Here is a 16,344-nt window from a genome sequence, read left to right on the forward strand (position 1 = left end):
ACTGCGGCTCTTTCAACACATCTGGGCTGCCGCGTCAGACGACAAATGGGTGCGAGACCTTGGGGCTTCCGGTTACCACATAGAATTTCGGACCGACCCCCCGAGTCGGTTCTTTCTCTCAAACCCCCCAAAGACTCGAAAACGCCGCAAAGCTTTTTTCTCAGCAATCCACTCGCTCCAAACAGCAGGAGTGATAATACCTGTCCCAGACGACGAGAAGTTTGGGGGGTTTTATTCCATCCTCTTTGTGGTCCCCAAAAAGGATGGGTCTGTTCGACCCATCCTGGACCTCAAACACCTAAACAAACATGTGCACGTACATAGATTCAGAATGGAGTCCCTAAGGTCCATTATTGCATCCATGGTCGAAGAGGAATTCCTCGCCTCCATAGACATCAAGGACGTGTACCTGCACATACCCATCGCCCCAGATCACCAAAAGTTCCTCCGCTTAGCTCTACCCTTCGGCCTTCCCACCACACCAAGGGTCTTCACCAAAGTCATGGCGGCCGCCATGAGCATCCTTCACGCCAGGGGAGTAGTCGTTCTCCCTTACTTGGACGACCTCCTCATCAAGGCCCCCTTCTTTCGCGACTGCTCAACCAGCGTACAGATCACTGTGGACACCCTATCCCGCTTAGGGTGGCTAGTGAATCTGGACAAATCATCCCCGATCCCATCACGATCCATCACCTTCCTGGGCATGTCCCTGGACACCCGTCGGGGCTTGATCCTTCTCCCTCAGGACAAGGCGATCACTCTTCAACGAGCGGTATGCTGCCTTCTACGTCCTCCGTCTCGCTCCCTTCGATTCAGCATGAAAGTGCTCGGCAGGATGGTGGCAGCTATGGAAGCAGTACCCTTTGCTCAACTGCACCTCTGCCCACTGCAGCTAGCTCTTCTAGCGGCCTGGGACAAGAGCCCCTTCTCCCTGGACAGACATCTCCACCTGACGCCTTCTGTCAGGTACGCATTCCACTGGTGGCTTCGGTCCTCATCCCTATCGAAGGGGAGATCTTTTCTCCCAGTGAACTGGCTGGTCCTGACCACGGGCGCCAGCCTCCTAGGCTGGGGAGCAGTGTACCGGCACCCCACTGCTCAAGGACGTTGGACGCCCCAGGAGTCTTTCCTACTCATAAACATCCTGGAACTCCGCGCGATCTTCCTCGCGCTCAGAGCGTTCTGCCTTCTGCTAGCGGGTCGTCAGATTCGAGTCCAATCGGACAATGCGACAGCTGTAGCCTATATCGGCGGGGGGCACCCGCAGCAAAGCGGCTTATCTCGAGGCCCACAAGATCCTCAGCTGGGCCGAATCGTCGGGATCAGTGATATCAGCGGTACACATACCGGGGGTAGAGAACTGGGCAACAGACTTTCTAACTCGCCAAGGCCTGGCCGCCGGAGAGTGGTCTCTCCACCCAGAAGTGTTCCTACACATCTGCACTCGCTGGGGTACACCAGACGTGGATCTAATGGCCTCAAGGTTGAACGCAAAGGTACCCACGTTCATAGCCAGGTCACGCAATGCTCTAGTTTGCTCCTGGCACCACTTCCGCCTGCCTTACATATTTCCACCTTTACCCCTGCTGCCACGGGTAATCAGGAAAATCAAGGTAGAGGGAGTCCCAGTGATACTGATAGCACCGGACTGGGCCAGGCGCGCCCGGTACGCGGAATTAGTACAAATGCTCGTAGACGTACAGTGGCGCCTTCCAGACATCCCAGACATGCTGACCCAAGGGCCCATTTCCCTTCAGAACTCCAGAGCCCTGAAGCTGACGGCATGGCTATGGAGACCTGTGTATTAACAAGAGCAGGGTTCTCCCCCGCGGTTTTCTCCACCATGATCAGCGCCCGAAAACCTGCTTCATCCCGCATTTACCACCGTACGTGGAAAATCTTCCTTTCATGGTGCAGGGAAACTAACGTCCAGCCTCTGCCTCTGGCCATCCCCAGAATTCTCGATTTTCTGCAGGTCGGCTCTGTTCCCTTAAAGGGCAGGTCTCGGCACTCTCAATCTTCTACCAATGCTGCCTGGCTCAAAAACCGCAGGTCAAGACCTTCCTCCAGGGCGTTTTCCCATCTAGTTCCCCCATACAAACGGCCGCCGGACCCATGGGACCTCAATCTCGTTCTGGACGGTCTCCAGAGGTCCCCCTTTGAACCTCTCAAGGAATCCTCCCTTGCTCTTCTGTCCTGGAAGGTAACGTTCCTGGTGGCAATTACGTCCATCAGATGGGTTTCGGAGCTAGCAGCACGCTCTTGCCGCGAGTTTTTTTTTTCTGATTTTTCACCAGGACAAGGTGGTTCTGCGCCCCTTCCGGATTTTCTTCCAAAGGTTCCTAACCCGTTTCATTTGAACGAGGACATTGTTCTGCCTTCCTTTTGTCCACACCCAGTTCATAGGGTGGAAAGGTCTCTGCATTCGTTAGACCTCGTCAGAGCTCTCAGATATTACATATCCAGGACAGCCCCCTTTAGGAAAACGGACTCTTTGTTCGTCATTCCTGAGGGGCCTAAGAAGGGACAGGCAGCTTCAAAGGCGACCCTGGCTCGCTGGATTCGCTCTGCGATCCAGGAAGTCTACCGCTTGCATCTCAAGCCCATTCCTAGTGGGCTGCGGGCTCATTCCACGCGAGCAGTTGGCGCTTCATGGGCCATTCGGCATCAGGCTTCAGCGGAACAGGTGTGTAAGGCTGCGACCTGGTCTAGCCTACATACGTTTTCAAAGCATTACAGAGTCCATACCCAGGTTTTCAGCTGAGGCAAATCTGGGTAGGAAAATTCTGCAAACTGGCAGTAGAGCACCTCTCTCAGTAGGTGGTGCTCCACGCTGTCTGGGACTGGTTCCTAGTCCTTGGGTTGCGTTGTCTTGTTTTAATTTTCCCACCCATGGACTGCTTTAGGACGTCCCATGATCCTGTGTCCCCCAATGAGGCGTCAGAGAAAAACGGATTTTTGTGTACTCACCGTAAAATCGTTTTCTCTTAGCCATCATTGGGGGACATAGCACCCACCCTGTTGCCCTGTTGGGCCTTGGTTCTCTCAGTACCTTATTTGGTTATGAATCTTCTTTTCTCATGTTCCTCTGTTGAGGTAAGTTTTTACTGGCTTTTTCTCCTACTGCTTGTGTACTAAAACTGAGGTTGCCTGGCCCGGCCAGGGGGTGTATACTGCAGAGGAGGAGCTATGCTTTTGCATCTACTTAGTGTCCTCCTATGGATAGGCAGCATAACACCCATGGTCCTGTGTCCCCCAATGATGGCTAAGAGAAAACGATTTTACGGTGAGTACACAAAAATCCATTTTTTGGCTTCATTATCTTGAACACACTGCGGGATACACATCTTAGAATCATATTATGAAGCTTCTATGCGAGTGTCATATAGACACACAGATATTATGCAATGACATCTATACTTTGATTATTTACACACACAGATCATTTTATTACATCTGGACAAACGGCCAATAGCCCAGGACTACCCTCACAATGACTGCAGTTACCCTGATTTGTCACAAGGTGGCGCTGTGTCCAATGCAGAAAGGAGCGCACGTCCGTCTCCTAACATCGCTTTCTCCTTCCATTCCAGGTAAAATGTATGTCTGCCAGTATTGCGATGCCGTATTTGCACAATCTATCGAGCTGACTAGACACGTGAGAACACACACGGGAGACAAGCCGTACGTCTGTCGAGAATGTGGGAAAGGATTCAGCCAAGCCAATGGACTCAGTATTCACCTCCGGACTTTCCATGGTAAGTCTCTCAGTCATTCATTCGAGGACTCCCTCAAATTAGATGTAGTATTGCAGTGCTTTAGATTTTCCTTAACATAAAAGGTGTTTACGACTTTATAAGATTTTAGGAAATATTTGTAAAATGTGTCTTATAACAAATTCTCATACTTAACTGCAGCGGATCAGTAGGAGACCGTTGGCTACTATGGCAGATCAGGAGCGCAACGCTCCCCTGCCTCCCAGCACAGTGCTCCTGATTATTTGCAGTTCGGAACAGCCTCATAACTGAGTGGCTGGTTCAAACTGTGAACTCTCCAATGTTGCAAGCCACGCCGCTTGCCTAGGAAACTGGCTACTTTTGGTAGAATGTCGTGGTGGTTGGTATCCTAAGTAAACTGTAATATTAAAATTCCTCTGTTCTTGAGAGCAGAAGGGTTTTTAATAAGGTAAATTGTAAAGTTCCTCATTTTCACCACCACCTTGCAATTTTTCACAAATTTATGATGACCCAACAACCCCTTTAACCTCATACCGCCCTTCTCATTTTCTTTTATGTTGGCTATGACAGCTCTGCTACCTTTTATAGGGTTGTATAACTTTTTTAAAGGGAACCTGACAGCTGTTATATATTATGCCCGATCCACAGGCACCATGTATCCAACACTGGTTGCATGATTTCAGCCAGGTATGTTTCAGAGAGAACACTTTTTTCTTCGGCGCTCCATTGGGAGACCCAGACGATTGGGTGTATAGCACTGCCTCCGGAGGCCACACAAAGCATTACACTAAAAAGTGTAAGGCCCCTCCCCTTCTGGCTATACACCCCCAGTGGGATCACTGGCTCACCAGTTTTCTGCTTTGTGCGAAGGAGGTCAGACATCCATGCATAAGCTCCACTGTTTAGTCAGCAGTAGCTGCTGACTATATCGGATGGAAGAAAAGAGGGCCCATACTAGGGCCCCCAGCATGCTCCCTTCTCATCCCACTTGCGGTTTGTAAGGTTGAGGTACCTATTGCTGGTACGGAGGCTGGAGCCCACATGCTGTTTTCCTTCCACATCCCCCTGAGGGGCTCTGAGGAAGTGGGATCTTTCCGGCCACCAAGCCCTGAGGCCGGGCTCCATCCACAGACCCATAGAACCTGCTGGATGTGGAGCGGGAGTGCCGTTCAGGGACAAGGCCCTGCAACTTTCAGGTACTCTGTGTCCCCGTATGGCAGGCCACGCACACTCCAGGCTTGCTGGGTGTGCTAGTGCGCCGGGGACTGTAGCGCTGTGCGCTGGACTTATAATCCCTGCAGATTACTGGGGGACTTTACGTGTGGGGACCGCCGCGCCGACCGCCCCTGGAGCGGCGGCGCAGCTGCGACTTGTAGTGCGCCGGGGACGCGCCGACCGCGCTTTTACGGCGGCGGCGCTTCTAACTTTAGTCCCCGGCTTTTGCGGCCTAGCGCCGCTTCGTTCCCGCCCCCACCCTGTCACTCAGGGAAAGGGGGAGACGCTGTTCTATAGCAGCGCCGAGGGCTGGAGCCTTATTTGCATTCTCCAGCCCCCTTCACTAGACACAGTGGGCGCCGGGTTCCCGCTCTTGTCTCGGGCACGCCCTCGGCCCGCCCCTCTCCTCTGGACGCCGGCAGCCATTCCGGCACGCAGAGCGGGAAAACGGAGACAAGCGCTGAGCTACAGCACAGGATTCCGGCGCCACACACCCGCTTTTGTGCGGGCGGTAAGCGGCAACTAAAGTGCTGACCCACTAATGCCGAAGTGTCCTGTTGTACTTTTGTACGGTCGCTATTCAGGATGCAGACCTAGAAACAGCAGCAAAAGATCAGGGGTGCTAAAGCACAGACTCTATATGCTGCTTGTCTTGCATGTGCTGCAGTGTCATGTGTCCTTTATGCTTGTATGCTTTACATTGCACTGTAAGGGCTATTCTTGGCTGTCTACCCGCCTAGATGGCTAGACAGCGGCAGCAAACAGCAATGGTGCTAAGGCACAAGCTTTCAATGCTGCTTGGATTGCATGTACTGCAGAGTTTATTTTCATGCTTGTACATTCACTGCATGTCGCTATTCTTGGCTAATGCTCCTTGATGACTAGACAACAGCAGCAGAAAAGCAAGGGTGCTAAGGCACAAGCTTTCAATGCTGCTTGGATTGCATGTGCTGCAGTGGTTATTTTCATGCTTGTATGCTATACATTCACTGTATGTCGCTTTTCTTGGCTAATGCTCCTGAATAACTAGACAACGGCAGCTGAAAAGCAAAGGTGCCAAGGCACAGGCTTTCTATGCTCCTTGTACTGCATGTGCTGAAGTGTTTATTGTACTTCATGCTTGTATGCTATACATTGCACTGTACGGTCGCTATTCTTGGCTAATGCTCCTAGATGGCTAGACAGCAACAAAAAAAAAAAAAAAAAAAAGCATGGGTGCCAAGGCACAGGCTTTCTATGCTGCTTTTACTGCATGCGGTACTGTTCCAGGACCCCCAGTGTGTGCAATTACTCAACGGGGTCTCTGCTACAGGTGGCCAAAAGAACCACCTGTGATCCCTGTCCAGGGACAGGGACGGAGTTGCAGTTTTCGCTTAGTCCAGACAGACCTTGGGCAATGTTGATTCAATGCCCCTGGCCACCCTGATTTCGAAACAAATCATGGCTCCAGGAGGGTCCCATGCATCCCAGGGTGCAGGCTCTGACACGGACGACAGTCCCAGACGGCCTAAGCGAGCTCCCTAAGTACGGCCCTCGACTTCATCACAGTACTCTCTGTATGATGATGCAGACGTAGCTGTTCAGGACTCTGATCCTGACACCGCTCTCAATCCGGATACACCGGATGGTGACGCCATAGTGAATGATCTTATAGCGTCCATCAATGGAAGGTTGGATATTGCTCCCTCAGCTCCCCCAGTGGAGGAGTCAGCTTTACAGCAGGAGAAATCCTTTTTCAGTATCTCATGCGTATAGTGAGTATTTTTCTGGCCACGCTGACTTCAGAGAAGCAGTTCAGAAACACCACGCTTACCAGATAAGCGTTTTCTCCAAACGTTTTAAGGATACACGTTATCCCTTTCCCCTGACGTGGTAAAGCGTTAGACCCAGGGTCCAAAGGTGGATCCCCCAATCTCCAGGCTTGCGGCTAGATCCATAGTTGCAGTGGAGATGGGACTTCACTTAAAGATGCCATTGACAGACAGATGGACCTCTGGTTGAAATCTGTCTGTGAAGCTATCAGTGTGCCGGTTGCTCCGGCATTCGCAGCCGTATGGGCACTCTATCCTATTTCAGCTGGGCTTGCGCAGCTGGTCTTGAGCACATGTACATCTGTGCCGCAGGTTGTGTCCTTAACCTCGCAATGTCTGCATTGCGACTTACCCTAGTAATGCTGTCCTGGAGGGACAGTCGAGGTTGGTCCTTCCCAGGCTCGGGCAGGTCCCAATTGTCCTCGTCCAAAAGGACTCAAAAGGCTCAGAGGGGCTCAGTTTCCGGCCGGGCTCAATCACGCCCAAGGAAGGCAGCAGGAGGAACCGCTACCAAGGCGGTCTCCTCATGACTTTCAGCTCTCTCTCTCCGCATCCGCGGTTGGTGGCAGAATCTCCCGCTTGGCGACATTTAGCTGCCACAGGTCACAGACCGGTGGGTGAGAGACATTTTGTCTCACGTGTACAGGATAGAGCTCTGTTCTCGTCCTCCGACTCGATTCTTCAGAACTTCCCCCCCCTCCCCCCACCGAGCCGATGCTCTTCTGCAGGCAGAAGAAGTGGTAATCCCTGTTCCTCTTCAGGAACAAGACACGGTTTTTTCCTCCAATCTGATTGGGGTGCCAAAAAAGGGGTGGCTCTTTCCGTTCCGTTCTGGACCTAAAACTGCTCACCAAGCACGTGAAGGCCAGGCGGTTCCGGATGTAACCTCCGCTCCGTCATTGCCTCAATGTCGCAAGGAGCTTTCCTAGCATCAATAGACATCAGGATGCTTTTCTCCATGTGCCGATTGCTCCAGAGCACCAGCGTTTGCTACGTTTTCGTTATTGAAGACGAGCATCTTCAGTGCGTAGCCCTGCCCTTCGGTCTGGCGACAGCCCTACGGGTTTTCACCAAGTTCAGGGCAGCAGTGGGAGCAGTCCTGCACTCTCAGGGTCAATCTGTGATCCTTACTGGGACGATCCACTTGTCAAGGCACCCTCTCAAGAGGCATGCCGACACAGCCTGAACGTGGCGCTGGAGACTCTCCAGAGTTTCGGGTGGATCATCAACTTTTCAAGGTTACATCGGGCACCGACCCAATCGCTGACATATCTGGGCATGGAGTTCACACTCCCTCAGCGATAGTGAAGCTTCCGCTGGACAAGCAGCGTTCACTACAGACGGGGGTGCAGTCTCTCCTTCAAGGCCAGTCACACCCCTTAAGACGCCTCATGCAAAGGCAGTCACTTTCGCGCAGTTTCATCTGCGTCCACTTCAATGGGGCATGCTTTGCCAATGGGTTGGGGAGTCGACGTCCCTAGACAGGAACGTTTCCCTTCTCAGACGGTCAAGGACTCTCTTCAGAGGAGTCCATCCTTCAGATCAATGTTCTGGAAATCTGGGAGTTGTATCTTGCCCTGCAAGCCTTCCAGCAGTGTCTGGAAGGAAAACAGATCCGAATTCAGTCGGACAATTCCACAGCGGTGGCAGACATCGCCCACCAAGGCGGAACACGCATCGCCAAGCCTACCAGGCAATCCGGCGGATTCTGATGTGGGTGGGGGACAGAGCATCCACCATATCCGCAGTTCACATCCCGGGAGTAGGAAATTGGGAAGCAGACTTCCTCAGTCGCCTGGGTATGGACGCAGGGGAATGGCCTCTGCACCCAGAATGGTGTCAGGAAATCTGTAGCCGCTGGGGGATGCCGGACGTCGACCTAATGGCGTCTCGGCACAACAACAAGGTGCCGATTTTCATGGCGCGGTCTCACGAGCAAAGTGCTCTGGCGGCAGGCGCTCTAGTTCAGGATTGGTCGCAGTTCCAGCTACCCTATGTGTTCTACCTCTGGCACTGTTGCCCAGAGTGCTACGCAAGCTCAGCTCCGCTTGCCGCCGCGCCATCCTCGTCGTCCCAGACTGGCCGAGGAGGTCGTGGTTCCCGGATCTGTGGCATCTCACGGTCGGCCAACCGTGGGCACTCTCAGACCGGCCAGACTTACTGTCCCAAGGGCCGTTTTTTCCACTGAATTCTACGGCCCTGATCCTGACTGTGTGGCCATCGAGTCCGAGATCCTAGCGTCTTCAGGATTATCTCCAGACGTCATTGCCACCGTGAGACGGGCTAGGAAGCCGGCGTCTGCCAAGATCTGCCACAAGACGTGGAAGATATTCTTATCTTAGCGCTCTGCTCAGTGAGTGTCTCCCTGGACATTTGCATTGCCTACTTTTCCTTCCTTCCTACAATTTGGTTTGGGAAAAGGTTTGTCGCTCGGCTCTCTTAACGGACGAGTCCCAGCGCTGTCTGTATTCTTTCAGAAGCGCATAGTACGACTTCCTCAGGTACGCACGTTCCTGCAGGGGGTTGGTAACATTGTCCCTCCGTACAAGAGGCCGTTAGACCCATGGGATCTGCACAGGGTACTACTTGCTCTCCAGGAGCCGCCCTTTGAGCCTCTGAGGGATGTCTTTTCACTTTCTCGACTGTCACAGAAAGTGGCCTTTTTCTTCAGCGCTCTATTGGGAGACCCAGACGATTGGGGTATAGCTACTGCCCTCCGGAGGCCACACAAAGCACTACACTAAAAAGTGCAAGGCCCCTCCCCCTCTGGCTATACCCCCCCGTGGTATCACGGGTTCTCCAGTTTTAGCTTTGTGTGCGAAGGAGGTCAGACATCCACGCATAGCTCCACAGATTTTAGTCAGCAGTAGCTGCTGACTATTTCGGATGGAAGAAAAGAGGACACATATAGTGTCCCCAGCATGCTCCCTTCTCACCCCTGGATGGTGTTGTAAGGTTGAGGTACCTATTGCTGGTACGGAGGCTGGAGCCCACATGCTGCTTTCCTTCCACATCCCCCTGAGGGGCTCTGAGGAAGTGGGATCCTGCCGGCCTCAAAGCTCTGACGCCGGGCTCCATCCACAGACCCATTTGAACCTGCTGGATACGGAGCTGGAGTACCGTTCAGGGACATGGCCCTGCACCATTACAGGTACTCTGTGTCCCCGTACACACAGGCACAGCACACTCCAGACTTGCTGGGTGTGCTAGTGCGCCGGGGACAGTAAAGGGTTACAGTCACTGCAGCTTTGCTGAGTGACTTTGTGTTTTGGGAACTACCGCGCCGGACGCTCCGGGAGCGGCGGCGCGGCTGGGACTTGTAGTTCGCCGGGGACTGGGCGCCGACCGCGCTTTTACGGCGGCGGCGCTTATAAATCCAGTCCCCGGCTTCTGCGGCCTAGTGCCGCTTCGTTCCCGCCCCCTCCCTGTCACTCAGGGAAGGGGACAGACGCTGAGCAATCAGCAGCGCCGAGGGCTGGAGCCTTTTTACATGCTCCAGCCCTCTCACTGCACTCTGTCGGACGCCGGATTCCCGCTCTGCCTTGGGGGCACGCCCACGGCCCGCCCCTACTCACACGAGCTGGGGAAGAAGCCGGCAGCCATTACTGCAGAGCTCGGGGCTCCAAGGCAGGACAGTGGCGATCATACACCCGCTTATAGGCGGGCGGTAAGAGGCACACATAGTGCTGACCACATATAACTGCAGTGTGTACATGTGTTGTTTTTAACTACATAGGTCGCTATATGCCCGCTTGGGGAGCGACACATCAGCAGCAGGAAAGCAGGTGTGCTAAAGCACAGGCTTTCTAGGCTGCTTGTTTTGCACGACTGAGGTGTTCATTTGTGTTTATGCTGATATGCTATACATTGCACTGTACAGTCGCTAGTCTTAGCTATATTCTTCTGGAATGGCTAGACTACAGCAGCAGAAAACCAAGGGTGCTGGGGCACAGGTTTTTTTCTATGCTGCTTGTATTGCATGGGCTGCAGTGTGCATTTGTACTTGTGCTTGTATGCTATACATTGCACTGTATGGTCACTCTTCTGGGCTATATTCCCCTAGATGACCAGTCTACAGCAGCAGAAGAGCAGAGGTGCCAGGGCACAGGCTTCTATGCTGCTTGTATTGCATGTGCTGCAGTGTTCATTTGTACTTGTGCTTGTATGCTATACATTGCACTGTAGGGTCACTCTTCTGGGCTATATTCCCCTAGATGACTAGTATACAGCAGCAGAAGAGCAGGGGTGCCAGGGCACAGGCTTCTATGCTGCTTGTATTGCTTGTGCTGCAGTGGTCATTTGTACTTTATGCCTGTATGCTATACATTGCAATGTACGGTCACCAATCCTGGCTATATACTTCTAGATAGCTAGTCGGCAGCGGCAAAAAAGCAACACAGATTTCAGTGCTGTTTTTACTACATGGGATGCTGTTCATGACACCGTCCCATTGTGTGCATGCGCCCCTGTAGCACGTCGTCTGCCGGGGTCTCTAGCACTTCGTCTGCCGGGGCTCTACTAGTTGTGGCCAAAGAAATCTCCTGTCAACCCTGTCCATGGACAGGGACGGAGTAGTCATAATATAGAGACTTGCACCCATGGGCAATCTACTTGAACAAAAGGCAGCTCTTCAGGGCTTTGTTACTGACATCGCTCTCAATCCGGATACACCGGGTGGTAACGCCATACGGAATGATCCTATACCGTCCATCAATGGAAGGTTGGATCTTTCTCCCTCAGCTCCCCCAGTGGAGATAGGAGACGAACAGGAGAAGTTCCTTTTCAGTGTCTCACGCAGATATTGAGTATTTTTCTGGCCACGCTGACTTCAGAGAAGCAGTCCAGGAACACCACGCTTACCAGATAAGCGTCTTCTCCAAACGTTTTTAGGATACATGTTATCCCTTTTTTCCCCTGTCGTGGTCAGCGCTGGACCCAGGGTCCAAAGGTGGATTCTCCAATCTCCAGGCTTGCATATAGAGCCATAGTTGCACTGGAGATGGGGCTTCACTTCAAGATGCCATTCACAGACAGATGGACTCTGGTTGAAATCTGTCTAGGAGGCTATCGGCGTGTCGGTTGCTCCGGCATCCACAGCCGTATTGGCAACCTAACCTTTTCTGCTGTTCTTGCGCAGCTGACCTTGAGCAGGGACATCTGTACAGAGGCGTCCGTAACCCCGCAATGTCTGCACTGCGACTTACCCTGTTAATGCTGTCCTAAAAGTACAGTCGAGGTTTCGGTCCTTCCCAAGCTCCGGCAGGTCCCAATTGTCCTCGTGCAAAAGGGCTACAAAACCTCAGACGGGCTCAGATTCCGGCCGGGCTCAATCTCGCCCAAGGAAGGCAGTCGGAGGAACCGCTACCAAGGCGGTCTCCTCAGGACTCTCAGCTCTCTCTCTCTCTCTCCGCATCCGCGGTTGATGGCAGACTCCCCCGCCTTTGGGGACATTTAGCTGCCACAGGTCACAGACCGGTGGGTGACGGACATTGTGCTCACGTGCACAGGACAGTGTTCTGTTCTCGTCCTCCGACTCCATTCTTCAGAACGGCCCCACCTCTCCACCGAGCAGATGCCCTGCTGCAGGCGGTGGACGCTCTAAGAGCAGAAGGAGTGGTGATCCCTGTCCCCCCTCAGGAACGAGGGCGAGGGTTTGTACTCCAATCTCTTTGTGGCTCCAAAAATGGACGCTTCCTTCCGTCCTGTTCTGGTTCTGAAACTGCTCAACGAGCATGCGAACGCCAGGCGGTTCCGGATGGGATCCCTCCGATCCGTCATTGCCTCAATGTCTCGAGGAGTCTTCCTTGCCTCAACAGACATCAAAGATGCCTATCTCCACGTGCCAATTGCTACGGAGCACCAACGTTTTCTACGTTTTGTGATAGGAGACGAACATCTTCTGTTCGTAGCTCTGCCATTCAGTCTGGGACAGCCCCACGGGTGGGCACCAAGGTCATGGCAGCAGTGGTAGCAGTCTTGCACTCTCACGGACACCCGGTGATTCCGTACTTGGACGATCTACTCGTCAAAGCAACCTCCCTCGAGGCATGCCAACGCAGCCTGAATGTTACGCTGGAGACTCTCCAGACTTTCGGGTGGATCATCAATTTGGCAAGGTCAAATCTGTCTCCGACTCAATCACTAACGTATCTCGGCATGGAGTTTCATACTCTATCAGCCATAGTGAAGCTTCCGCTGAACCAGCAGCGTTCACTGCGGACAGAGGTGCAGTCTCTCCTTCAAGGCCAGTCGCACCCCTTAAGGCGCCTCATGCACTTCCTAAGGAAGATGGTGGCAGCCATCGAGGCAGTTCTCTTTGCGCAGTTTCATCTGCGCCAACGGCAATGGGACATTCTCCGCCAATGGGATGGGCAGTCAACCTCCCTGGACGGGAAGTCTCCCTTTCCCTGACGGCCGAGGACTCTCTGCAATAGGGGCTTATTCCCACCTCATTGCCATAGCCCCCATCCTGGGCAGTGGTCACGACAGATACGAGTCTGTCAGGGTGGGGAGCAGTTTGTCTCCGCCACATGGCTCAGGGGACGTGGACTCAGCAGGAGTCCACCCTTCAGTTGGAAATCGGGGCAGGGTATCTTACCCTATTAGCTTTCCAAAAGTGGCTAGAAGGGAGCAGATCCGAATCCAGTCGGACATCTCCACAGCGGTGGCATACATCAACCACCAAGGAGGGACACGCAGTCAGCAGCCTTCCAGGAAGTCCGGCGAATCCTCATGTGGGTGGAGGACACAGCATCCACCATATCCGCAGTTCACATCCCGGGCGTAGAAAACTGGGAAGCAGACTTCCTCAGTCGCCAGGGCATGGACGCGGGGGAATGGTCCCTTCACCCGGACGTGTTTCAGGAAATCTGTTGCCGCTGGGGGGGGTCGGACGTCGACCTAATGGCGTCTCGGCACACCAACAAGGTCCCGGCATTTATGGCACGATCGCGCGATCACAGAGCTCTGGCGGCAGACGCCTTAGTGCAAGATTGGTCGCAGTTCCGGCTCACATATGTGTTTCCACCTCTGGCACTCTTGTCCAGAGTACTGCGCAAAAATCGGATCCGATTGCAGCCGCGTCATACTCGTCGCACCAGACTGGCCGAGGAGATCGTGGTACCCGGATCTGTGGCGTCTCACGGTCGGCCGACCGGGGTCACTACCAGACCGACCAGACTTACTGTCTCAAGGGCCGTTTTCTCCATCGGAATTCTGCGGCCCTGAACCTGACTGTGTGGCTTCTGTGTCCTGGATCCTAGCGTCTTCAGGATTATCCCAAGGGGTCGTTGCCACCATGAGACAGGCTAGGAAGCCCACGTCTGCTAAGATCTACCACAGAACGTGGAAGGTTTTCTTAATCTGGTGCTCTACTCAGGGAGTGTCTCCCTGGCCATTTGCATTGCCTATCTTTCTTTCCTTCCTACAATAGGAGTTAGAAAAGGGCTTGTCGCTAGACTCCCTCAAAGGGCAAGTCTCAGCACTATCCGTGTTTTTTCAGAAGCGTCTAGCACGTCTTTCTAAGGTGCGCACGTTCCCGCAGGGGGTTTGTCATATCGTACCCCCGTACAAGCGGCCGTTGGATCCATGGGATCTGAACAGGGTTCTAGTTGCTCTCCAGAAGCCGCCTTTCGAGCCTCTGAAGGAAGTTTCCTTTTCTCGCCTGTCACAGAAGGTGGCGTTTCTCGTTGCGATCACATCGCTTCGGCGAGTGTCTGAGCTGGCAGCTCTGTCATCCAAGGCTCCCTTCCTGGTGTTTCACCAGGACAAGGTAGTGCTGCGCATCATTCCGGAGTTTCTCCCTAAGGTAGTATCCTCGTTTCATCTTAATCAGGATATCTCCTTACCGTCCTTTTGCACTCATCCGGTTCACCGGTATGAGAAGGATTTACGTTTGCTAGATCTGGTGAGAGCACTCAGAATCTACATTTCCCGCACGGCGCCCGTACGCCGTTCCGATGCCCTTGTCGCTGGTACGCGCAAGAGGTTGCAGGCTTCTAAAGCCACCCTGGCTCGATGGATCAAAGAACCAATTCTGGAAGCCTACCGTTTTGCAGGGCTTCCGGTTCTTTCAGGGCTGAAAGCCCATTCAACCAGAGCCGTGAGTGCGTCCTGGGCGCTACGACACCAGGCTTCGGCTCAACAGGTGTGCCAGGCAGCTACCTGGTCGAGTCTGCACACTTTCACCAAACATTATCAGGTGCATACCTATGCTTCGGCGGATGCCAGCTTAGGTAGAAGAGTCCTGCAGGCGGCAGTGACATCCCCGTAGGGGAGGGCTGTTTTGCAGCTCTAACATGAGGTATCTCTTTACCCACCCAGGGACAGCTTTGGGACGTCCCAATCGTCTGGGTCTCCCAATAGAGCGCTGAAGAAGAAGGGAATTTTGTTACTTACCGTAAATTCCTTTTCTTCTAGCTCTTATTGGGAGACCCAGCACCCGCCCTGTTGTCCTTCGGGATTTCTTGGTTGTTTGCGGGTACACATGTTGTTCATGTTGAACGGTTTTTCAGTTCTCCGACGTTATTCGGAGTTAATTTGTTTAAACCAGTTATTGGCTTCCTCCTTCTTGCTTTGGCACTAAAACTGGAGAACCCGTGATACCACGGGGGGGTATAGCCAGAGGGGGAGGGGCCTTGCACTTTTTAGTGTAGTGCTTTGTGTGGCCTCCGGAGGGCAGTAGCTATACCCCAATCGTCTGGGTCTCCCAATAAGAGCTAGAAGAAAAGGAATTTACGGTAAGTAACAAAATTCCCTTCTTTGGTAACGGTCACGTCTCTTCAGAGAGTGTCCGAGCTAGCAGCGCGGTCATCCAAAGCCCCTTTCCTGGTTTTTCACCAAGACAAGGTAGTGCTGCGCCTGATTCCGGGTTTTCTCCCTAAGGTGGTATCCCCCTTTCATCTCAGTCAGGATATCTCCTTACCTTCCTTTCGTCCTCATCCAGTTCATCGATATGAATTGGATTTGCATTTGTTGGATCTGATGAGAGCGCTCAGAATCTACTTTTCCCGCACGGCGCCCCTGCGCCGCTCGGATGCACTCTTTATACTTGTCGCTGGTCAGCGCAAAGGGTCGCAGGCTTCCAAAGCCACCCTGGCTCGATGGATCAAGGAACCAATTCTTGAACCCTACCGTTCTGCTGGGCTTCCGGTTCCATCAGGGCTGAAAGCCCTTTCTACCAGAGCCGTGGGTGCGTCCTGGGCATTACGACACCAGGCTACGGCTCAACAGGTGTGCCAGGCAGCTACCTGGTCGAGTCTGCACACTTTCACCAGACATTATCAGGTGCATACCTATGCTTCGGCGGACGCCAGCCTAGGTAGAAGAGTCCTGCAGGCGGCAGTTGCCTCCCCGTAGGGGAGGGCTGTCTTTGCAGCTCTAACATGAGGTATTTCTTTACCCACCCAGGGACAGCTTTTGGACGTCCCAATCGTCTGGGTCTCCCAATGGAGCGCCGAAGAAGAAGGGAATTTTGTTACTTACCGTAAATTCCTTTTCTTCTAGCTCCTATTGGGAGACCCAGCACCCGCCCTGTTGCCCTTCGGGATTTTTGGTGGTTTTTCGGGTACACATGTTGTTCA

General features: G+C 53.2%; 1 protein-coding gene across 1 annotated transcript in view; it reads left to right on the plus strand.

Annotated features, from left to right (window-relative positions):
* The window catches only part of ZBTB40 (zinc finger and BTB domain containing 40), a 172,292-nt gene that overhangs the window by 140,884 nt on the left and 15,064 nt on the right, over positions 1-16,344 (plus strand). The window contains exon 17 of the mRNA XM_075329390.1: positions 3,594-3,758. Coding sequence (XP_075185505.1) covers positions 3,594-3,758 — 165 coding nt within the window. The remainder of the gene's footprint in view (positions 1-3,593; positions 3,759-16,344) is intronic.

This window comes from Anomaloglossus baeobatrachus, chromosome 11, assembly GCF_048569485.1.
Source record: "Anomaloglossus baeobatrachus isolate aAnoBae1 chromosome 11, aAnoBae1.hap1, whole genome shotgun sequence".
Classification (NCBI taxonomy): Eukaryota; Metazoa; Chordata; class Amphibia; order Anura; family Aromobatidae; genus Anomaloglossus; species Anomaloglossus baeobatrachus.